The following is a 20,959-nucleotide window of genomic DNA, read 5'->3' as shown; positions in this document are numbered from 1 at the left end:
TGCTATGATCAATCATTAAATTAACATAAAGTTTAGTTACTTAGCAACACTGAAAGCATACATAACTTACTTTGCAGCAGAACGCCAAACACTTTTGCATGTAAAATTAGTTTCAAATCTCTTGACCACTGGGACTCAGCCATTTGCTATAAGTACACAGTTGTACTTTGCTGCACTGTGAGCAGTGAGTACTTTTCGCTTGAAATTCAGATGCTGAGTTTTAATTTAGATATGAAACGCCATGCGCCAGCCTCCTCTGAAGGCTTCTCAGCGGTCAGCATTCATTAACCTGCAGAGTGTTCAGTCTTGCTCTGGTCTACATGGAGGCGACTGCAGTGGATTCCCACAGTGAAATACAACCAGCCTCCTCAAACAGATTACCAGCTCGGCATGAGGAAGCTCCTAACTCAACCCGTCCATCGCCTCATCCCTCCTGCAAATCTTTTCTGCCTTTCTATCTTATATAAGTGTGCAGCCCATCACCCCTGACACACACAAACACACATGCATGCTCGCCTGCTCTCTCCAAAACAAAGTTCCATTATCATTAGGGTCACATTGTGTGTGACTGTCAGTGTGTGAGAGAGAAAGAGGGAGAGGGGTGAGCGGTAGGGAGAGAGGGAGGCTGCTTGTGACTGAGAATGTGAGAGAGGACAACAGAGGAGGACGGATCGGTGGCAGAAAGCAGGAGGCGCTGCTTGCAGTCAGGAGGATGCTCCTCTGACATGCGGACCTTCTCTGACGCCACCGGCTCTACCTGACCGCCGACCAGCCGCTCACACACCGGGGAGCTCGTGGTTTTATTTTCCCTTCTCCACAGTCTCTCCGCGCCGCCGCCGTCTCTCTCTTCCCCCGGACCGGCTTCTGTCGCCATGCCGCCGGCTGCCCGCTCGGTCCGACTCCGCGGCACCTTGCCTGCGGTGCTGTGGGTCTGGCTGCTGTGGAGCAGCGTCTCAGCAGGAAGTAAGGTTTTTTCATTTTTTCATTATTATTATTATTATCGGACGCTGCTCTTTAATCCTGTTTTTAAACTCCCATCATCTGTGTCTCGGATTGCGTCCAAGCAGATCGAGAGCAGCTTGAGTTCAGTTCTCGGCGCATCACCAACTCGCTTTATATATATATATATATATATATATATATATATATATATATATATATATATATATATATATATATATATATATATATATATATATATTTATTTATTTTTCTCTGGGCATCCCCGGCTTGTTTTCGAGTCAAATCGTGGGAGGTTTCGAGTGGATAGGAGGGGGGGGGGGGTGAGTCTGAAACAACCCGTTTGAAGTCTTGAAATAAACGCAGGCTATTTACAGCGAGAGCGGCTCAAACCACCGAGCGAATTTATTTATTTTTTTTGGCACGAGCGGTCCAGGGATGTGCGCGCACGCTTCCCTTAAGCCGAGGAGTGCGCGCGGAGCGGAGCCCACTGGTGTGCGTGGGAGCCTCGATCAGGCAGCAGCAGCTGCAGCAGCAGCAGGGTGAATGCAGAGGAAGAGATCACCTGTCAACAGGCGCTGCAGTTAGACTGGCAGTCTGAGCATCAGCAGGAAAAAAAATAGCAAGAACGAAGTTACACTCAATACCATGAAGAGAAAATCTTTCCAAATAGTTCTGCAGCTGTTTCCATTACAAACTCTGCTAATTTTGGAAAGAAAAAAACAAACGAACAAAAAACAAAACAAAACAAAACACAATTTCACATTTGCAGAAGAAACGCAATCAAAATCACACGTGAATAAGTTTTCAAACGATAATTCATTACAAATATTTATGCTTTACCATGATCCTTTTTCGTTGTTTGCGCCAATGGCAACATCCGGTTGTTGATCATGTGACTGATGTGATGCGAAAAATGTGTTTCTATTGGAGTTTTGCGAAATGAGCCAATTTTTTATACGGCCAATTAACCACCTCATCATAGCATTACAATTTTTTTAATCAAAAAACGAGTTTGTTTTTTGTTTTTTTAAAATTGGCATCTCCGTTAATCAAATTTATTTCTGAAAAATAAAATTGCACAATCCTATGATCAATAGAAATGCAGCTGGTCACATGAAGGATGTTTGTTTCTAGACCGTTAGTGGCTTTTTGGACCTTTTAGTTTATAGTTCTTAACATTGGAAAAATGAATAAACCAGCTAATATTATTACGCATTGAATTTCCACAACAGAACGTCACTAACTGTACATATTTTTATGTCAGTCTTTCTTGTCATTGGGTTGAAAAGTGTCTTCAGTATATTTTCCATTAAAAATCAACATCCAACAGAAGAAAAAGTATTTATCCTCTGTTTTGTAAATGTTTTGTCTGTTCTTTATTTACATATTTAGGTTAAGAGAAAGTAACGTAGTTATTTAAGATTGACAATCCGTTTCCAGCAGTAGATGTTCATCAGAATTATAAGTTGTCTTCTTTGGATGTTAGGATTATAAAGGTTGCAGATTCTCTTTGGAATCCTACCTTGCTAATGTGGAAATGGATACATGTTGTCCACGTTCACAGCTTTCCGTTTTGGATGCAACATTTCAATAAGAAAAATGAAAACAAAAGCATGAAATGTTAATGTTCAGGAAAGTTTGCTCTGCTGAGCATTTCCCCCTGATCAGCTGAGGCGATCAAAATAACTTTGGTTGATACAGTTTTCTTCATCTCTAACTGGGGCATCCCTCCGGTCTGGAGCCAAACTCAGGCTCTGCAACTAACATGATCACAGTATGCTGGGGATGACGGCTGCGACACAGTTATGGAGAAAGTGTTTTATGCAAAGGAGCCTTTTGCTGTTGCCTCATTAAAGATTTGTGGTGCATGATCATTGTGGTTGAAGCTGTAATCACTGAGGACAGCGGCACATTCTCCACAAACACATCCGTTCTGCCTCTGATGCCAGTAAAGAAATACTCAAACAGACGTTGGATTGTGACGTTGTTGCTTGCAGCTCTTTGAGACCTCTGGTACGATCATCTACTTCAGGTGTGGTTATCCACTACAGCGAGCCTCAATATCTTGTTGGCATACAGTTGAAAACTTAACACACATTTTTGCAATATTAACATGTGCAACAAATATTGTGATGATGACATATGGTGACGGAAGTTCATCTATTGTTATAAACTCTTCATTCCATGTTAATCCCCGTTTTTGGCATGAGCCAATAGTTCTGTACGCAGCTAACCAAACAAAGGGAGTAGCAGCTGCAGCTAAAAAAACAACAACACAAGCACCATGTTCATTTTTGCGTATGACGTTAACGCTGAATTCATGTTGAATTTTGCATGTCTTATCTACCAGAGGTGGGCTACGGTGCAGGCAATGTCTATTTGTGACCTACACTGAGGTTCAGCATTGATGTATTTTTCAGTGGAACATCACTCCAAGTTATTTGGGGATGATTAGCCTATTTGCAAATTTTGTTTTATACATTATATCAAAACTATGTGAAACAAAATGCAGCTTGTGAAGCTGATATACCTAGCTGTGATGGTGTTTGACATGCTATTGGCTGATGTTTGCAAAGCAGCCAATTCAGGTGTGCCATTCATTTTCCTTGGTGTTAATTGGCTGTTCCTCAGCAGATATAAGGAAGGATGTTAGGTTCTGTTGTAATACTAAGATTTTCTTTCCACTGATCTTATTAAAGAATGTTATTGTATATTTGGTGTGTATTAGGCATTTTTAGGAGGAGTCAAGTATTCAGTTTTCAACTATTTGTGTGTGGGTGATGTCTGTAACCTGGAGGTCGACTGCGTACATGATAACCCAAAATTATGGCTTTATTTCAAAATCTCTGAGTCAGTAACAAAATGCATGACTTTTCAAGTCGACATACTCATACTATCTGAATCGTCAATTTGGTCATTTTTGAGGTTCGTAGTGTTGATTAAAGTCAGTACAGGTTGATGTGCTTTGCTGTCCAAAAAAAAAAAAAAAAAGAAGAAACAAACAAACAAAAAAAAACCAAATTCACCTTGTGGACATATTGTGTTAAAGTCATCAAACTTTTTTATGTTGATCTAAATGTGTTCTAACATGTAAGCCTTCCTGTCTCGCTGGGGCACAAACAGGATGTGACACAGAGGCCCTTTCCTCTTAACCATTTGGAAAGATGTAAAAAAAAATTTTTAAATGGCTTTAACATCAGACAGATGTACAGTACATTCATGTTAATAGGATGGAAAATGACTACTTTGTGTAAAAGTGTAAAACAATTGTGTAAGAGAAGACTGGCCAACAACCCAGGATTACATTGTTACCATGAAGAAAAAACCCAAAACAAAACAATGACTTACCAACCAGTCAGTTTGGGAGGCATGTCCTACCACTGCAAATGTAGAACTGAGTTTACTGAGCCAGTCATGCGCTTTGGTCACATGGGTCTAAGATTTGGTTATAAAGAATATATATTGAAAAGTCACATTATGTAAAGCTTCATCGACTTATTTGAGTACCTTATTAAAATTCCTCAAGGAAAATGATCTGCCTCTAAGCTTCGCTAAATTATGTCCAACTATTTACCACACTGTGTTAATTAGTGAGCTAAAGTGTGCTAAGTGCTATAACATTGGAAAAATGAATAAACCAGCTAATATTTTTACGCATTGAATTTCCACAACAGAACGTCACTAACTGTACCAGCAACATATTTTTACATCAGTCTTTCTATTGCTATTAGCACAACATAAAGGGACCAAACGTCGTCCGGCTTTTCATCGTTTTTCAGGGCGGCAATTCTTGAGAAACCTACCTAACTTGTTCCATTACGAAACAAACTACAATTACTGTCTGACAAAGTAATGAAGTCCTCTTATATATACATACTGTATATACAAGCTTCCATGTTGCTTCAAAATGAAACCAACAGCACATCAGTGACATGTCACCAGTGTGCTTTATGACAGAAATGATTTTAATGAGATTGACAATTTTCTCTTAAAACTGATAATGTCTTGCAGTATTACATACATGTTTAATATGCTGGTCATCACATCATCATTTTTATACACAGATATAGAAAATACACCATAATCAACTTGCTTTGCTTTTACTGAACTTTGTTAAAGGTATTTATAGTAACCTATTGATTGTGATGTTATGCAGCTCATTTGGCTTTATTTGTGTATTTAGGTGAAATATTTAATAGATAGAGGTAACATGTTGACTGCATTTGCAATAAGACACGAGTCAAAAATAAATCAGAAACCAATTAATAACTTCATGTATGAAATACATTTGAATTTATTTCAAATTAAATTCAACTCTTGTTGGACAAAGTTATGAAAATGTAGCGGACTGGTAATATAGGCTGTTAAATCTTTAAATGCTCCCTATGACCATACGCTGTACACTACACACAACAAAAACAACAAGAACATTTCAGAGTGGCACTTTTTTTTGTCCAGAGGAAAATGGACTACAGTGTCTGTGTCTCTGCTCAGAGCTGCATTGGACATTAATGCACATAACTTTCCATTTCAGGGAATGTCATCATTCAATTCTTTTAGTTTTAATTTCAACACCATGTGAGTGAGCTGTCACACAGCCATCAGTCATAACTTTTCTCCTGCGCCTTTCACTAAGTCCCTCGTTGAACAAACTCTCCCGTGTGAACCGGCCTCTGTGAAGCTGTGAGCTCTTAAATCATCTCGGCCTGGGAGGAGCTGCCTCTCTGCCCTGATGATGCACAAACGTGTCAAAGTTTCAGCCGAGAAATCATCGATATCTTCTCAGCCAGGCGTCGGCCTATTTGTTAATCCACGCCACTTCATTGTTGGCGCGCGGCCGTACGATCTGCACGCGCTCAGTCCCTGCGTCTTGCTCCGTGTCGCTGGGTTCATCCCACCGCCGGCGTCTGGGCTTAATGAGCTCCTCCAGCAGAGACCCGATGTCATCCAGCCTGTTCGGGGAACGTGTCGGGGTGTGTGTTTGTGTGATAACCTCGCACGCTGTTGACATGAGCATGAAGTTGGGGCCCGATCGCTGCCTGCTCTGATTTCTCAGGGTTAGAGCGATAATGTCGTAGCAAAGGCAGCCTGATGATGGGTGAGCAGAGACTAGAAAGCAGATCTAGCTGCAATATGGATCCAGAGAGAAAGATGCAGCAACGTGCAGCAACGTGCAGCAGTGCTATCGACTCAGGCTGCCTCTGGAACTGTTGCACATCCTCTCCAACAAAAGGAAGCAAAAACTCACCCTGCTCCTGATCCGCCATTCTCCTCTCATCTCATCACCTCTGCTCTACTCTTCAGCTTCCTTCCTCTGGTTGTTCTTCATCCTCTGTGCTCGTCTTCCATCTCCCCCTCCCCTCTCCCATTTCTTGTGAGTTGAGAGGAAAAATAGAACTGAGAGGAGATTGTCTCTTCTGCTTGACTAACCTGAGCCTTATTACACAACCAGATCCTTAGGCTCCAAACTTTTGAGCCTATATTGTGCCATGTAAGCATCAGAAAGAGGCAAAGAAACAGAGTTGTAGAAAAACATGAAGGCAGGTTTGGGGGAGGAAAGAAGAAGAAGAAGAAAAAAAAAAACAGAGTAGAATATGAAACATAAACCTTCAGACTGTCACTGCTGTTGCTGTGTTGATAGCATGCACACAGCCAGTCACACGTACAACACATAGTAATGGCCCATGGCTGTGAATTTTCAACATTCTTTACAGATTAGGATCTGTGGTGAGTATTTGTATTTTGTCCCCTCTTTATTTTAATACTCCTAAATAAAATCCTGTGCAAACAGTGGCCTTCAGGGGTCAGTAACAGAGAAGTTTAAAACAAAATCCCATTAGTCTGTCATCTGAAAAGTAGACAAGAACAAGGCACAACTGAAAATTACGACAGTGTATTAGGTCCACTGTAAATAGAAGGGAAAACATTAGAAAATTCAGAGTTTAAAAAATCATAAATTTGCTAGAATAATTTTTTTTGAGGCTAATCTCAGAAAGTTTCTGGAAAAGACTTAAAATTGTACGTTTCAAAAGAGAGCAGGCTCTCTTCAAAACTATTTCACAGTGGAAGCTTTTGTAGCTGCCAACGTTTTATAAATAACTATAAACATGTCACCCACACATTGCAAATAATTCAATTTTGAAGTTCAAAATATTCAACATTTTCATTTTTCAGCTTAAATATAGTGGGACGTGATTTTTATTTTTGGATGTTTGGTCGGCTTTAACAACAGAGTGGAAGCCAAAGTAATGTTTTGGTTTCTTAAGCTACTCATGTCTTCTGTAGAGAGCAGAACCAGGTGAGAACAGCTGCTGTAAATCACGTCTGATGTGACTGAGGTTCAGGAAGTAGAGTACTTGCGCCGAGTAGCAGGATGGATGAGTGTGTTAATGGGAAACATTGTAAATAGACTGTGAAAAGCTTTTAAAAAACAGACAATTGTTAAAAGTCAGTTGAGCAGAGCTGTGTTCTCACTGAGAACAAGTAAAAAAACAAAAAGCGACTCTAGAGCTAAATTTTCATGTTGTGATTTATTTTGTTAAAAAATGGCTAAAGAGTCTATCAAGACAAAAGCAGGCAGCTGTGACAGAAACCATCAGGAAGTTGTCCTGACTCCTTTTTAATCAGCGGGCGCCTGGTGCTGCTGCAGGTGGGCTCGGAGGGTTTTAACCTTTTACTTCACACAGAGCCTCCAAGAACATAAGCTGCTCATTAGCATGCTTATTCAGGCCTCCGTGTTCCTAATGAAGAACTTATGCCGTGGTTTTTGATGAGGCATAAAGCGGCAGAGTAGATTTAAACGACTGCCGCTGATGTTTGTCAGGTTTCCGCCTAATAACTAAAAATGATCTGCATGTTTTATTAGTGCATACAATATTTTCATTATTATTGTGTTCTGAAGGTTTGTGGACCTGCAGGCGTTAAGAATCTAACAGGAGACTCTAGAACAGGCTGAACTGAACAAGCCCATATCTTTTCAAAGTCACAACATCCAAATGAAAACTTGGGCTTATTATAAAAAAATGATGTCAGGTGTTTCATATTTTTAGTTTTACGCACTTGTTTCTTTTTCATCTTTCATTTGCTCGTTTATATCATGCTGTTCTTCATCTGCGATATTTATCGGTTTGAACTCGAGGTGTGCCGATCGATCGGCCACCGGTCATAATCGGCCGATTTCTGTGAAAAAGTGTATGATCGGTGATCGCCGATCACTGTCTCTTGTTGCCGATTACCAAAACGATCACCTGTATCTCACTTCGCAGCCTGCGTGTGCAGCTCATCTCCTCCTTCCTACACACTGCGCAAGCGTGCAGCAACAAATCCCATCGCGCCCTGAGAGTGAATGGGGAAGTTTGCGTGTTGCGGTGGAAAATGACCTTGGGGGTGAAGCGCGTCAAAATGCATCAACACAACGAATCTAATATGACATTTAAAAAAATAAGCACTTGACGGAGTTTGGCTACATCGAGGCTCAAGGCAGGAAAAATGACATCCAGATCTAGTCACAAAACTGCAATGGAAAAACCTGATCAACAACCGGATGTTACCACTGATGCAAACCATGAAGGAAGGAGTTTCAGGATCGTAGTGCAAAACTTTAATGACTTATCGCATGAACCAATTTATTCATGTGTGATTTTAATTGCATCCCTTATTTAATGAAGGTGGATCCTGATGGTACTTTCCTCTAAATCGACACTAGCGAAATATTGACAAAGTTTTGCGCTTGTTTCTAATGGAAACGCAGCCTGTGCGTGTGCTTGAGCTACCTGCAGCTGTTTGAGTGTGTAGATGTTTCTTACTTAATCCCTGCACTCATTAGGATCAAAGTAATGGCTGTCGCCTCGTCAGTCTGACATATGGTCGGAACCAGTAATAAGCAAGTCGGTGGAGTGTTGGGGTCCTTGATCTACACGCTGCCTGGTTTCAGGTGTTGTAGCTAACCTTTCAGGTGCAGCGTCTGCACCTCTGACTGGTGTGGATGTCTCCACCCTGGCGGCTCACCTTTGTGCAGCAGCAGCTCTGCTTATCTAAAGGGTCCGTGTGTGTGTGTGACGCTCGGCAGGAGCGCTGGCTGCATGTGTCAGTGCCTGGGATTATCCTCTCTAGGATGGCTGCCGGATTGCGCAGATGCTGCTGACACTTTGCTCCAAAAGAAGCAATTAACTGAAGCTTAACTTTGTTTATGTTTGTTTTAGGCCACGGCTGTTTGTGTAACGCTGACCTCAGATACTAATAGGCATGAAATTATGATGGTATGAATCTAAGACAGCTAAGACAAATCATGGTCTTTATTGATGTAATATATCATGTTGGGAGTTTGTATTGTTTTAGATTTGGAGGTGGTGTTTAGCATGAATCAGATTGTATATATGAATTCTCTGTATGTACCTTGGAACCAGTAACCGGGCCATGCCTTGGTGTCAGATAGACCTGCTGTGGCTCTTTGCTTTTTGTATAAAACTAATAGAGCCGCAAAACAGTCAAATGATTCTATAAAACACAATATAGTTTAATGAGCGATGTTGAGGTTTAGAGCCGGTCAGTGAGGAGAGCTGCATATTTAATTCAGGCTGCGAATGACTCTGGCGACTGGATGAAGTGATGACAAGATGTGAAGGAAGAGTTTCCCTCTTCAGTCGGGGGCAAAGTGTTGAAGGAGGCGTCGACTTCATTATGTCATCATGTGTTAATAATAGCATTAATACAGTGTATCTGGAAAGTATTCACAGTGCTTCACTTTCCCACATTTTTTGTTATTATTCCAAATTGAATTGAATCAATTTATTTCCTCCACATTCTCCACAAAAACACCCAGAGACTTTGCCATAGAACCCGACCCACAGCACCACAGACCTTCTACCATACTCAACAGTGGACATGAGGCGTTTTCCCACGTAAACATAATTGTGATGGTGGGACAGAAACTGCTTTTTAAAAAATGTTATTTCTGGCGTCGTTAAATGTAGCTGGTGTCCAGTGGTTGTCATGGAGACTTAGTGGCCCAAAGATGCCACTTTGCTGCAGTCTTCTATCAGTGAGTTTTGGAGAATTTTTTTAACCTCCCTTTCCATCCTGTTCTCCGTATGCAGCGGAAAAATAAATATTTATCCTCATCGAAACTCGAGGCCAGCGCCCAAAAGAAATGGACTTCTGTGTCACAACCTCTTTACATGTGGGTTGTGGATTACAATTTCAAAGTTCCCTGAAATTGCTGAACTTTACAACAGCTACATTTACTTTAACAGGGTTTTTAAGGCTGCGATGTCTGTCACGGCGTATTGGAGCCATTGTAGATGGAGGAGTACAACAAATCTTAGAAATGTTCTATTAAAAACTTGGAAATTTCCCAAGTTTGAAAAATAAAAAAATTGTGAGAAAAAATCTTAAATTTTGAGGTTATTTGGATATTTTAAGTTTTTGTTATCTAGAAAATTTCTGAGATCAATCTCAAAAGTTTACTCTTCTTTTTTTCTTTATCTACGACTGCCCTAACACACTGCCATAGAAGTATGAATTTATTGGGATTCAATAAATGGGATTCTCCACTAAATTAATTCACCTTTTTATCCTCTGACCTTGTGAAATATCATAGAATGTTTAGTCTAATTACCTCAGAAGTTGCCATAGTTTTTAAGTTGTAGATACTACAGTGGCATGCTTTGTTTCCAACATATCCACCGTTTCTATATCTCGATAGAGCCAGTAGTAAGACCACATCCCTGGTTCTCTGTCCGCTCAGCTGTGACGCCTCTGTTATGTAAATGTTGTGTTTTGTGATGATCATGCAGCTCTGTGGCGGCGCTGAGCGTTCGCACCCACTGCCAGCCACAGAAAACCAGACAGCAAGGAGGCTTGTTTTCCAGAGATGCTGTGTGAGGAAATGTGATGGGTTTTTTTTTCTTTCACATTTGGACAATTTATTATAGAGGAGCACAATGGCAGAGAAAAAAAGTGTCAAACTGTTGGTGAGAAATCGTTTTATTACATTTTGAATAAGTAGTTGACAAACCGGTCAGTAATTACCAGCTATATGGCTGTAGTGTGAAATTTGAGCTCAAACACTACAGATCCACTCAAAGTAGGGCTCTTGGTGTCTCAGACAGAGGGCTTCTCTTCCTGTAGATGTTCCTCATCTATGCTGCACCCTCTCATGTGTCCTGACAAAAATATTTTTGCTCTCCATCGCTTCCTGTAGCAAAGACTTTCACATAAATCTTTGCTACTATAAAACTCGTCGCTGTTATCTTGTCCACAGGAAGCCATTCTGATGGTAAGGTTTATCTCTGGTCTGTGTTTACCTCACTCTATCACCCCCTGCCTTGGAAACTGTAGGTGCTATTTAAGGGTTTGGCTATTCAAGCTATAAAATGTTTATTTTATTTCAGACAGTCACAACTGGTAGCTGGAAACAGACATTTCGATGAGTGATACCACGGCTTTTTGATATCTGAAGGACTTAATGAGGTTTGGAAATTAAGCCATTTTCTTTGACTTCTGTGACTTTATGCAGTGCTTAAATTTTATAGAATGCTGTATATTGTTGTTTGCTTGTCAATGTTTGTGCTTCTGTTGGAAATGTGCGCAAGGCTTTGATATTTGGCCAAAGTCGAAAAAACACAATTTCCCAATTGCGGTGCTTTACATTATAAAACAAATGCAATTAAAATCACACATGAATACGCTTGTTCATGCAACAAGTCGTTAAAAAGCACACCAAACCATCCTCCTCCTACCACTTCCTGTTGGTCTCTTTGTCATTTCCGCCAGTGGTAACATTCGGTTGTTGGCCACATGACTGGTGGGATGTGAAAGAAGTGTTTCCGTTGCAGTTTTGCAGGATACACTAATTTTGATACAGCCAAAAAACCCAACTCACTCTAGCCCCAAAACTTTATATCGAAAAACAAAGTTTTATTTTTTTTTTAAATTGGTGCATTTCTATTAAGCAAATTTATTTTTGAAATGTCAAATTACGCCACTTTAAGCTCAATGGAAACGCAGCTAGAGATTGTGCTCCTTTGTCATGGATGTCTCAGTCTTTGGGGATGATTGGCCAGCTTGTCTCTGATTGGCTTAGATGCCCTCAAATCTCTATGTAAGACTCATTACTTGTCAGATCTGTGACAAGCAGACGGCATGGATCTGAAATAAGTCCTATTTTTGCCTTATTCCTGTCGAGAACCGGTTACCCATTTACTAATCCCCATTTGATTTTTTTAGTTTTTTTTTTTTTTTTTAAATTGGAATTGTGTGTTTTACTATGAGCTATGTGGGAAGGAGAACACAGCAAATAAAGGAGTTTATGGGAAACCATAAAACGTTTCTTGCTCAACAGAGGTGATGGACTTGAACGCCACCCTACGGCCGATCAAGAGAGAGAGTCCAAACCGCTGCCTGCGGTCATTTGTCTGACTGGCACACAAACACATCATCTTATTAAGTCCTTCACAGCACGAAGGCACAATCAAGTGTGTCAGACGCCAAGCCTTTTTAAGAAAAGGTTAATATTTCAGTTCCCGTTTGCTTCAAAGCTCACACTAAGCCGCCGCTACCCATCTGCCTCTGATACCAGGACGGAGCTGGAGTAGCTCTGGAAGCTTTCCACAAACTGTGTCTGCGTGTGTGATAATCCACGGCGCTGGCAGAGACGCTGATAGCCGCGCCTGTCACGCCATCGAGTCGGTACGTTTGTACCCCTGATGGAGCCGAAAGGAGCAGCGTGGAACAGAGATGGTGTGTGTGTGTGGGTGTGCGTGTGTGTGGGGGGGTATGCGTGTGTGTGTGTGTGTGTGTGTGAGTGGTTTTCTGCCGGCCGGCCTCAGCCTGGGCTCCACGCTTCAGACATGCTGGGGAGGCTGGACGCTTCGCCGTTTGATTGATTGATTCCTGTCACAGGGGGGCTGGCGGGAGTGCATGGATTCTCACAAAAAGCAAAGCCCTGTGGTGCATTTGAAAATTTCTGGTCCAAATGTTTCGCGACGGGGATGAATATTAAGTGTGAGGGAGAGAGAGAGACATCCCAGCAGGATGACGGCTGCCACTCGGGCTCTGGCGTAGTGGAATGTTGTTTATGTCAGATTGAGAAAGTCTTGCAGTTACATAGAAGAACCCAGCAAAAAGCTTTGGTTCGTGTTTGACAGTTGATCTTTAGAAAATGTGAAACATGTTGTTTGCTCCATGACTCTGAGGGCAAACTGATGTCAGTGAGTCAGATTCTGGGAAACAAGAGGAAAAGTGGGGCTTTGTTGTAATTTTTCTTCATAAAGTAGGCCTACTTTGATGCTCAAGTAATTTCACTTATTATTGTTTTATTATTTCTTTAAAAATATAATGTCATAAAGTATTTGTACCCTTCCCAATGATCTATTAAAGAATCTTTACTGGCATTGCATCATTACAAGCTTTCTTGAAATTGCTAAACAGCTTTTTAAAGTTTCCATTTGAATTTTATAGATGAATCTTTGGTCATGAGCTCCAAAGCCTTTCTGGTTGGATCGCCTTCTTCCTATAACATTAATATTTAATGTTTGTGGTTGAAATATGGCAAAATGGGAAAATGTTTAAGTGCTATGAATAATTTTGTAACCGTTATAACCACCAACGTTTTCAGAGTGTTTTGTTAAAGGGCCAGTATCATGTAAAATGAACTTTACATTGTGTTATAATGTTAATCCCTCATCAAAACATACGTGGAGCCTTGCCTTGATTCTTTCATGCATGTTTGAGAAATCCTTAATCTCCATGGCAACCATTCAGCTGTGCAAAATGCCTTGGTGGACCTAGCTCCGCCTCCGAGGACAAAGCTCCTCCTCTGAGCTGCAGTTCCAAGCTCACAGAGCAGCCATCCTCTATGCCTCTCAGCTCCTTCAGACTATCCAGCAACAATTAGCTCAAACTCAGTCCAAGGGCACCAACAGCCCCCATGCCACAATTTGGACAGCTGCTGATTTAAACAGATAGTAATAATTTTATATACAAACTTCTGATTATGAAGATATAAATAAATCTCTGACTTATTCCTTCTCATTATTTCACCATTTAACAAGTAGAAATTATTTTTGGTAATTCTGACCTGAAACAAGAGAAGTTTGGTTTGATTTAACTCTGGACAGTGAGAAGAAATGTACCTGTGTCTTCCTTTGGTGTATGTAAACTTCTGGTTTCAACTGTATGTCCTTCTTTTACCTTTTTGGCCTGAATGACGCATCAAGGTTACTACACACCTGTGAAACACGACAGCATAGTGCATTAGGGACCAGTGATGTCAGTAACGTTACTGACGTCGGACCACTATTTTCAGTAACGAGTAATCTTACGTGTTGCTATTTCAAATCCAGTAGTCAGTACTTATCAAAACCACTTTGCATTACTATTTTCTTCTGTAATTTAATTTTATTTCCTCTACACATCTTGGAGAGTGACCGCCGTTTTTATGCGACAGAAACTTGAACAATGGAGGCAGGAGAGAGATACGCATTTTGTTGCAGGAAAAAAAGGAACTATTTTGATTTTCGCTCGCCAAGTCCCATTATTGTAAACAATCGGACTTGCAAAAGTTATGACAATTCTAAGGGCCCCTGACCGACAGGGAGCCCTCTGCAATTTTTATTTTTTTATTTTTCACAGAAATTATTTATAGAAATAAATACAAATTTGGGGCCTTTCAATTACAAAATTAATCATATTGTAGTTGCTAAAATAGTTTTTAGCAGTAAAAATCAAATGTTCCCAGATCAAAAAACACACGTCCATATTTGCCCTGAACCTCCTGGATCTGCATGAAATGGTTCGTTCCTGCTTGGAGCTTGACGGTGACGCTGTTCAGCAGAAGTCAGTGGAAGACAAGAACGACTGTGGCTGTTACTATGCTGCTAAGAAAAAGAATAAAGTTAGGTTTTCACAAAGAAATAGAGAGAGGGAGAAAAAAACAAGTGTCAATTTATAACCCAGTTTTTCTCCAAGAGAGGTGGGTAGACTGTGTGAGATTAGCAACCATTTAGCATAATTAGCTTAGCTACAGACTGTTTGCCTCCTTTTCACTAGCATTCTATGAATGAAGAAAAAAATTACCAAGATATTCATATATTTAACTTGCACCTTTTACCACTTAACAACAGATGAGTCAGTCAGCAGCAGCTCTAGTCCCTCCTGACCCGTCCTCTCCTGAGTCAAATTAAAGCTGCAGTGTGTAACTTTTATAAAAAAAATAATTTTTTTAACATATTTGTTAAATTGTCTTTATGTTGTGACAGTATGGTATAGAAATAATTTATGAAAATGTTATTTAATCTGCTTTCTCCCAGTACTATCTAGAAACAACCAATCAGAGACAGGAGAGTTTTACTGCTGTCAATCACTATCTCATGTGGCTGCTCCCTCCCTCTCCTTGCTCTGTGCTATGCTGTAGCTAGCAATAATGATAAGTTGTTTCTCCACCATTAGCACATTTAGTAGTGAGAGAATGAAGTTGATTGACAGCACTAAGCCCCTCCTCCTGGTTCTGATTGGTTGTTTTTGGCCAGAACGTTGCATTACTTTAACCAGTAATAGTAGTTCAGGAGGATTAGATTGATCTTTTCACAGATTATCTGTCTCATAACAAACTGTCACGACATGGTGACAGCTTTAACTAATATAGAGAAAACATTTTATTAAAGTTATATACTGCAGCTTGAATAAAATGCAACTACATAGTATTTTTTGAGAAGTCTGGATTGTTTAATGTATATTTTGCATGTTGCCTATGACTGTTACTTGTGGGGAGAGACATTTCAGTAATAGAAAACTAATAGAAAAAATTTAAGCAACTTACTTGCAAACTGTATGCAAACTGTTTCATGTAAAATTCACTAGCAGTGAATATTGTGCTAGTTATCAGTATTGAACCAAAGAAAACAAGGCAGTTACAAGCCTTTAAAATTGTGATGCTTTTGATAATTCAGATAGACTCAAGAAATTGTAACAGCAGCTGCGTGGGGGGCCCAATTTCATTTTTTGTCATGGGGCCCAAGATTCCTGGCGACGCCCCTGATCGAGAGTAATATGAACAACACAATAAATGTGAAAACAGCCACGAATGAATGTGTCTGTAAAGTTGTGCAACTAAACGCCATTATAATTATTAATCATGCTCCATGACTCTGAGGGCAAATCAAGCAATCAGTAATCTAAGTTATTTTTTCAAGGAGTAATCAGTAATCCGATTAAAATTACTTTTTCAAAGTAACTATGCCATCACTGTTAGGGTCATAGTAGATTAAAGAAGTACATTTCTTCCAAAAACGCTAAGAAATTTTGAGATTACTTTCATAAATGTTCTAGAAAAAACAAGGAAACTTCTGAGTTTGAAAAGTTCAAAAAAAGAATTCTATAAAAACTCAGGAATTTTTATTTCTGGCTTTTGTCTGAGTTGGAAAAGCCAAAGATTTTTTGGCTTTTAGAGATAATCCGGAAATTACAAGTTTTATTCTAAAAAAGTTTTCAGATCAATCTCAAAATTTCAGACTTTTTTTTTTGGCAGAAATGTACTTTTATTTCTTCTGTCTAGATCGGCTCTAATACGCCGTTGTAGTAACAGCACTTGGTTCCAAAACAAGTGACTTTTAAAGAACTTCAGGGTAAACAGCAAATATGCTAAACATTTCTCAGGAGACTGCGCTTAACGAAGAGCGGGAGCCATCTTATGTTTGATCTACACATCCACACAGCGAGCTGTTGATTGGACTGGATGGTTGAGCGAGTTGAATGCGCAGCGTAACATCAGAGCAGAGCGTGTTTTCTGTGACTTTAAAGCCAGCCAGTCGGCCTCGAGGTTGGCTGGTTGGTCCTGATTTACTTTCAAGAGTTTCCGAAGGGCCCCCGTTATAAATGTATTTCCTCCGTGGCAGCAGCACATCTAACAGCAGAAAACAAGGTCATCCAGTCACTGGATGTGTTCATAGCTGAAATGAAGCAGGGAGAAAACCTGTCACACATGATGAGCTCAAAAAGATGAAAATGCTAAATGTCAACAGAATTGATTCTGAAGCGCTGAAGAACCTGACAGGATAAACTGCGAGTCGGTCGGAAACGAGAGCCAGTAATGTGCGCCGCAGTTCTTTACTTTCCAGGCAGAAAACCCTTTGAAATACTCTGGGCTTTATTTCAGTAGACAAAGGCTTTCACTAGGAAGTGTTCCCAAGACTGAACAGTTGTATTCTTGGGCTTTAATGTAAATGAAATCTGATCTTTATCAATTTTGAAAATGATGAAAAATCACCTCAGTCAGGCCGTCCAGGAAGTTGCGTTGTTGCGATAGCACTCATTATTTGCACATTTTACACAGACTTGCACTTTTCATCAATCAACGCAACTATGACTTCCACCTCTTCTTAGCATCAGTAAAGAGCTCCTTACCTGATGCATGAAGTCGGCTTTAATGTGGGATGTAGAATCTTGGTTACATTTGTTACAGAACCACCTTGTTGCCAAAACTTCACCATCACCGTCGAACTAAAATACAACGTGAACATCAATGAGATGGTGCAATGAATGCAGTAAAGACACAAAAAATATGCATAATGCAAAATAAAAGACACACTAAAATTGTGACGGTAAAATCAACTTTTCTGCCAATCTGACCAATCACCTTACTGCTTTCCGTACTTCCTTCTCTTCTGACCAGTCACTCAGCTGAAATTTGACAAATCCCATTAGTCCTTCTCAAATTTAACTTCCTGTTTCATGACGTCTCTTAACAGCAAAACCTGCATGTGTGATGCTAAATGGTAGCGTTTGTCTTTTATAGCCTAAATCTCAGCTCCAATTTCTATTTCTATTTGAGAGGGGAAGCTGTGATCCACCTGCTTTTAACACCAGAATCAGTGCAACAGAAGTAATAATAATACCTTACACCTTATGTTTCGCTTCAAAGTAAATATTTATTCAGACATTTATAAATTTAGTTTCCAACTAAATGTTTGAATCTTTTTTTTCCCCCACACTAAATATTTAGAATAAAAAGTTGAATATTTTGTTAGCTAAATATTTAGTTTCAAAGTAAATACTTATTTAGTGGACAATAAAAAAGAAAAGAAACACGTTACTTGGGCAACAGCTAAAGTGATTCAGTCTTGCCAGTCGCAGGAGTTTCTATAGAAGTTTGCAAAACCCAGCTTTTATTTTGATGGTCCTCTTCCTCTTTTCAGCATGCCAATTTGCATGCCAGCTAAATATTTAGCTTGGACTTAAATATTCAGTTAGCAAGCTAAATATTTAACTTGATTTCTAAATATTTAGTTAGCAAGTCAATATTAAGGTCTGAGTTAAATATGTAGTTTGGAAAAATAAATATTTAGCTTGAAAATTAGATGTTTAGCTCAAAATATAAATGCTTAGTTTGGAAAATAACACAGTGAAGAGTGTCCACTTTGAAAAATGGACACTCTTTTTCTGCTTCTTTTTTCTCTAAGACAACCTAAATAAACCAAAATATTGCTATAAAATTTTTACTGTGTAACTTTAGAAACAGTAGCTCAGAAGAATCCCACTGCAGTGATAGATAGAATATACTGAGAAGCATTTTGATCTGCTGCTTCCTGACTCTGAGAGCATCATCAATCTGTTTCTCTCTCGCCCAGCATATTGGTGTTTCTCTTTTGCTTCATTATTTATAACTAGATGTTCTTCTTGTTGACATCTGGGTCATGACCACAGCGAGGTTCACCCTGAAAGCTTTCCCCCGTTCTTCCCTGACCCCTCTCAGCTCGGCTTTCTTTCACGTTTCATGCGGCTGGTTAAGAAATCCAGAGCATCTCGTTATTTATTCATGGATTAAAAGCACAAAGCCCACGTACCTGTGACAGGGCGTCAGACACACACACACATTTCTACTCTATCTATGTGACAGTGATCATATTTACAGATGTACACACACACCCTGATGACTGACCTTGTAAAATTTGATTTATTGTTTATTGCAACTGTACTTCTTAATCTAGATTTATGGAAAATACGTGAGATTTATAGAAATATCTAGAATGGAAGCAGAGTTGCTGCAGCTTCTCTCATGTTGGTCTCTGCCTCATGTCAGCATCAGTTTCCATCTCAGCTTTCCATCAACTTTGGACAAATGTGAAATATTTGTAACGTTCCTGTCATCCCACACTTTGCATTTAAAAATGCAGTGGAATTAGCTGAATATTGGGGCCATTGTTGAGAGAAAAGGAATAAATTTCTGACCAAAAAACTCAGAAATGTCCAAGTTTTATTTCTAGAAAATCTGAGCCATATCAGAATTTCTGAGCTTCAAAAGTTGAAAACTTGCTGGAAAAAACTCTGAAATTCTGAGATGAATCTAAACATGTTCACGTTTTGAATCTCATAAATGTCAGATTTTTTAAAAAGTTTTTTGGCGGAAATATACTTCTGTTTTTTTCCATTCTGACCTTTTGTAACCTTTGTGGCTTTAGATGAAGGATGCAGGTGAACAAATGTCAGGGAAATTCTTACACAGCAGCAGAACTTTATTTAAAGTTCATTGGTTTCACTTTAACTCACAGCAGATGTGAACGAAATGAGACTGAATGCTGAAATCAAATTAAAGCTGATTCAAAGCATTAATTGAAGGACATGCACTGAGTAACTGCAGCGTTTTGGTTTAGATTTTTTTTTTCTTATATCAAATTTCTTTTCAATTTGAATATACAGAATATGTAGGAGTACATGTAAGAGAGGTTTAGAAGTAATTCACCAAAGTGTACAATTATACTTTACTTTGAGAGTCATATTCATATTCACATAGCAGCTTATGATCGCTGGTTTTAAATGGTGACATTAATAACAGTATTTGTGAGCAATTTCTGGTGATTTTCTGGAGTTTTGTGGCTCTGATGAGCACCGGTTGCCCTGCTGAAGGTCGAGTGGTAACGAAGCATCCACGTTGTTTTGTGTGGCGCCACCAGACGCATCCTTTAACTTGACATTTAGCTTATGAGGCAATCAACAAAATGGGAACTCATTACTGTGGATCAATAGGCTGGTGAAGGCATCACAAACCGCTCGGACGCACATGTTTTACACGCTGGTCCCTGTAAATACCAGCATGTTCCGTGTTCAACTGGCAAGTGAATTAAAACAGGATTAGTTCAAATGTCAACCGAGGGAGAATTATTTTAATAAATCTGGGACCAAGATCTGCTCTACTGCTGAAATGTTTCTTCTGTTAACAGAAGCTGCTGGTTGAATGAGATCAACTGATGTAGCACTAAACTGAAACGCTTTCCTTGCCTTTACTATGCATTTAAAAGGGCTGTGAAGGGTCTTTTATTTATTTGTGTTGTGTGGAGTACTTATGAGCAGTCAGTATTTTACCTGCAGTACGCAACAATTAGATTGATGTCAGACTGGAGAATCTGAACTTTTAGGTGCAGAATTCAAGAAGGAGGTTTTGTATACATGGATTGACCAGAGCAGTGCAGAGAGGTAGTCTGCCTCACTAACACACCCCACCCTCCCTACCTCCAGCACCCCCAACCCATTTCCCCTCATGGGGACCAGGATGTGTCCCCACAACAAGCAGTGGTCCTCACAACCCCACAACATCAACAGAAATAGGTTCCCACAAGGATATAAAAACCTAGTTCACACACACACACACACACACACACACACACACACACGCAGTCTGCTTGTGTGACCGCTCTCTGAAGACACAGAGTGTGAGGAGGGTTTCAATGACTTATGTCTGCCAGCGTACTCAAACAGCAGTGTTTTCACTGAGCAGAGTCCCTGCCAAACACTTCACTTCACTTCCATACAGAGATTTGTATTCCCGCCGCGTGCTTGTCAAGAATTTCATTGACTGTATTCATTCCCTAAGCGTTCCCTCTCTGACATTTCCACCTAATCCCGCTCTAATCTCAGCCCTAAACCCCACATCCAAATCTGAAGTGCCCTGAAGAGAAGGAGACATATTCCGGCTGTGCCGTACTTGCCTCTCTCTTCGCTTTCT

The 20,959-nt window shown here is 39.9% G+C and overlaps 1 protein-coding gene across 4 annotated transcripts in view; it reads left to right on the top strand.

Annotated features, from left to right (window-relative positions):
- The first annotated feature begins 540 nt into the window (after window positions 1–540).
- The window catches only part of sez6l (seizure related 6 homolog (mouse)-like), a 70,301-nt gene continuing 49,882 nt past the window's right edge, over window positions 541–20,959 (top strand). The window contains exon 1 of one of the 4 annotated variants that reach the window (XM_028025951.1): window positions 541–963. In XM_028025951.1, the coding sequence (XP_027881752.1) occupies window positions 873–963 (91 nt within the window). In that variant the 5' untranslated portion in view covers window positions 541–872. The remainder of the gene's footprint in view (window positions 964–20,959) is intronic. The other 3 variants (XM_028025950.1, XM_028025949.1, XM_028025948.1) reach the window with 3 other exon arrangements.

This window comes from Xiphophorus couchianus, chromosome 8 (genome assembly GCF_001444195.1).
Source record: "Xiphophorus couchianus chromosome 8, X_couchianus-1.0, whole genome shotgun sequence".
Classification (NCBI taxonomy): Eukaryota; Metazoa; Chordata; class Actinopteri; order Cyprinodontiformes; family Poeciliidae; genus Xiphophorus; species Xiphophorus couchianus.
Note: the sequence above shows the minus strand (reverse complement) of the source record. Positions and strands in the feature narration are given on the sequence as shown.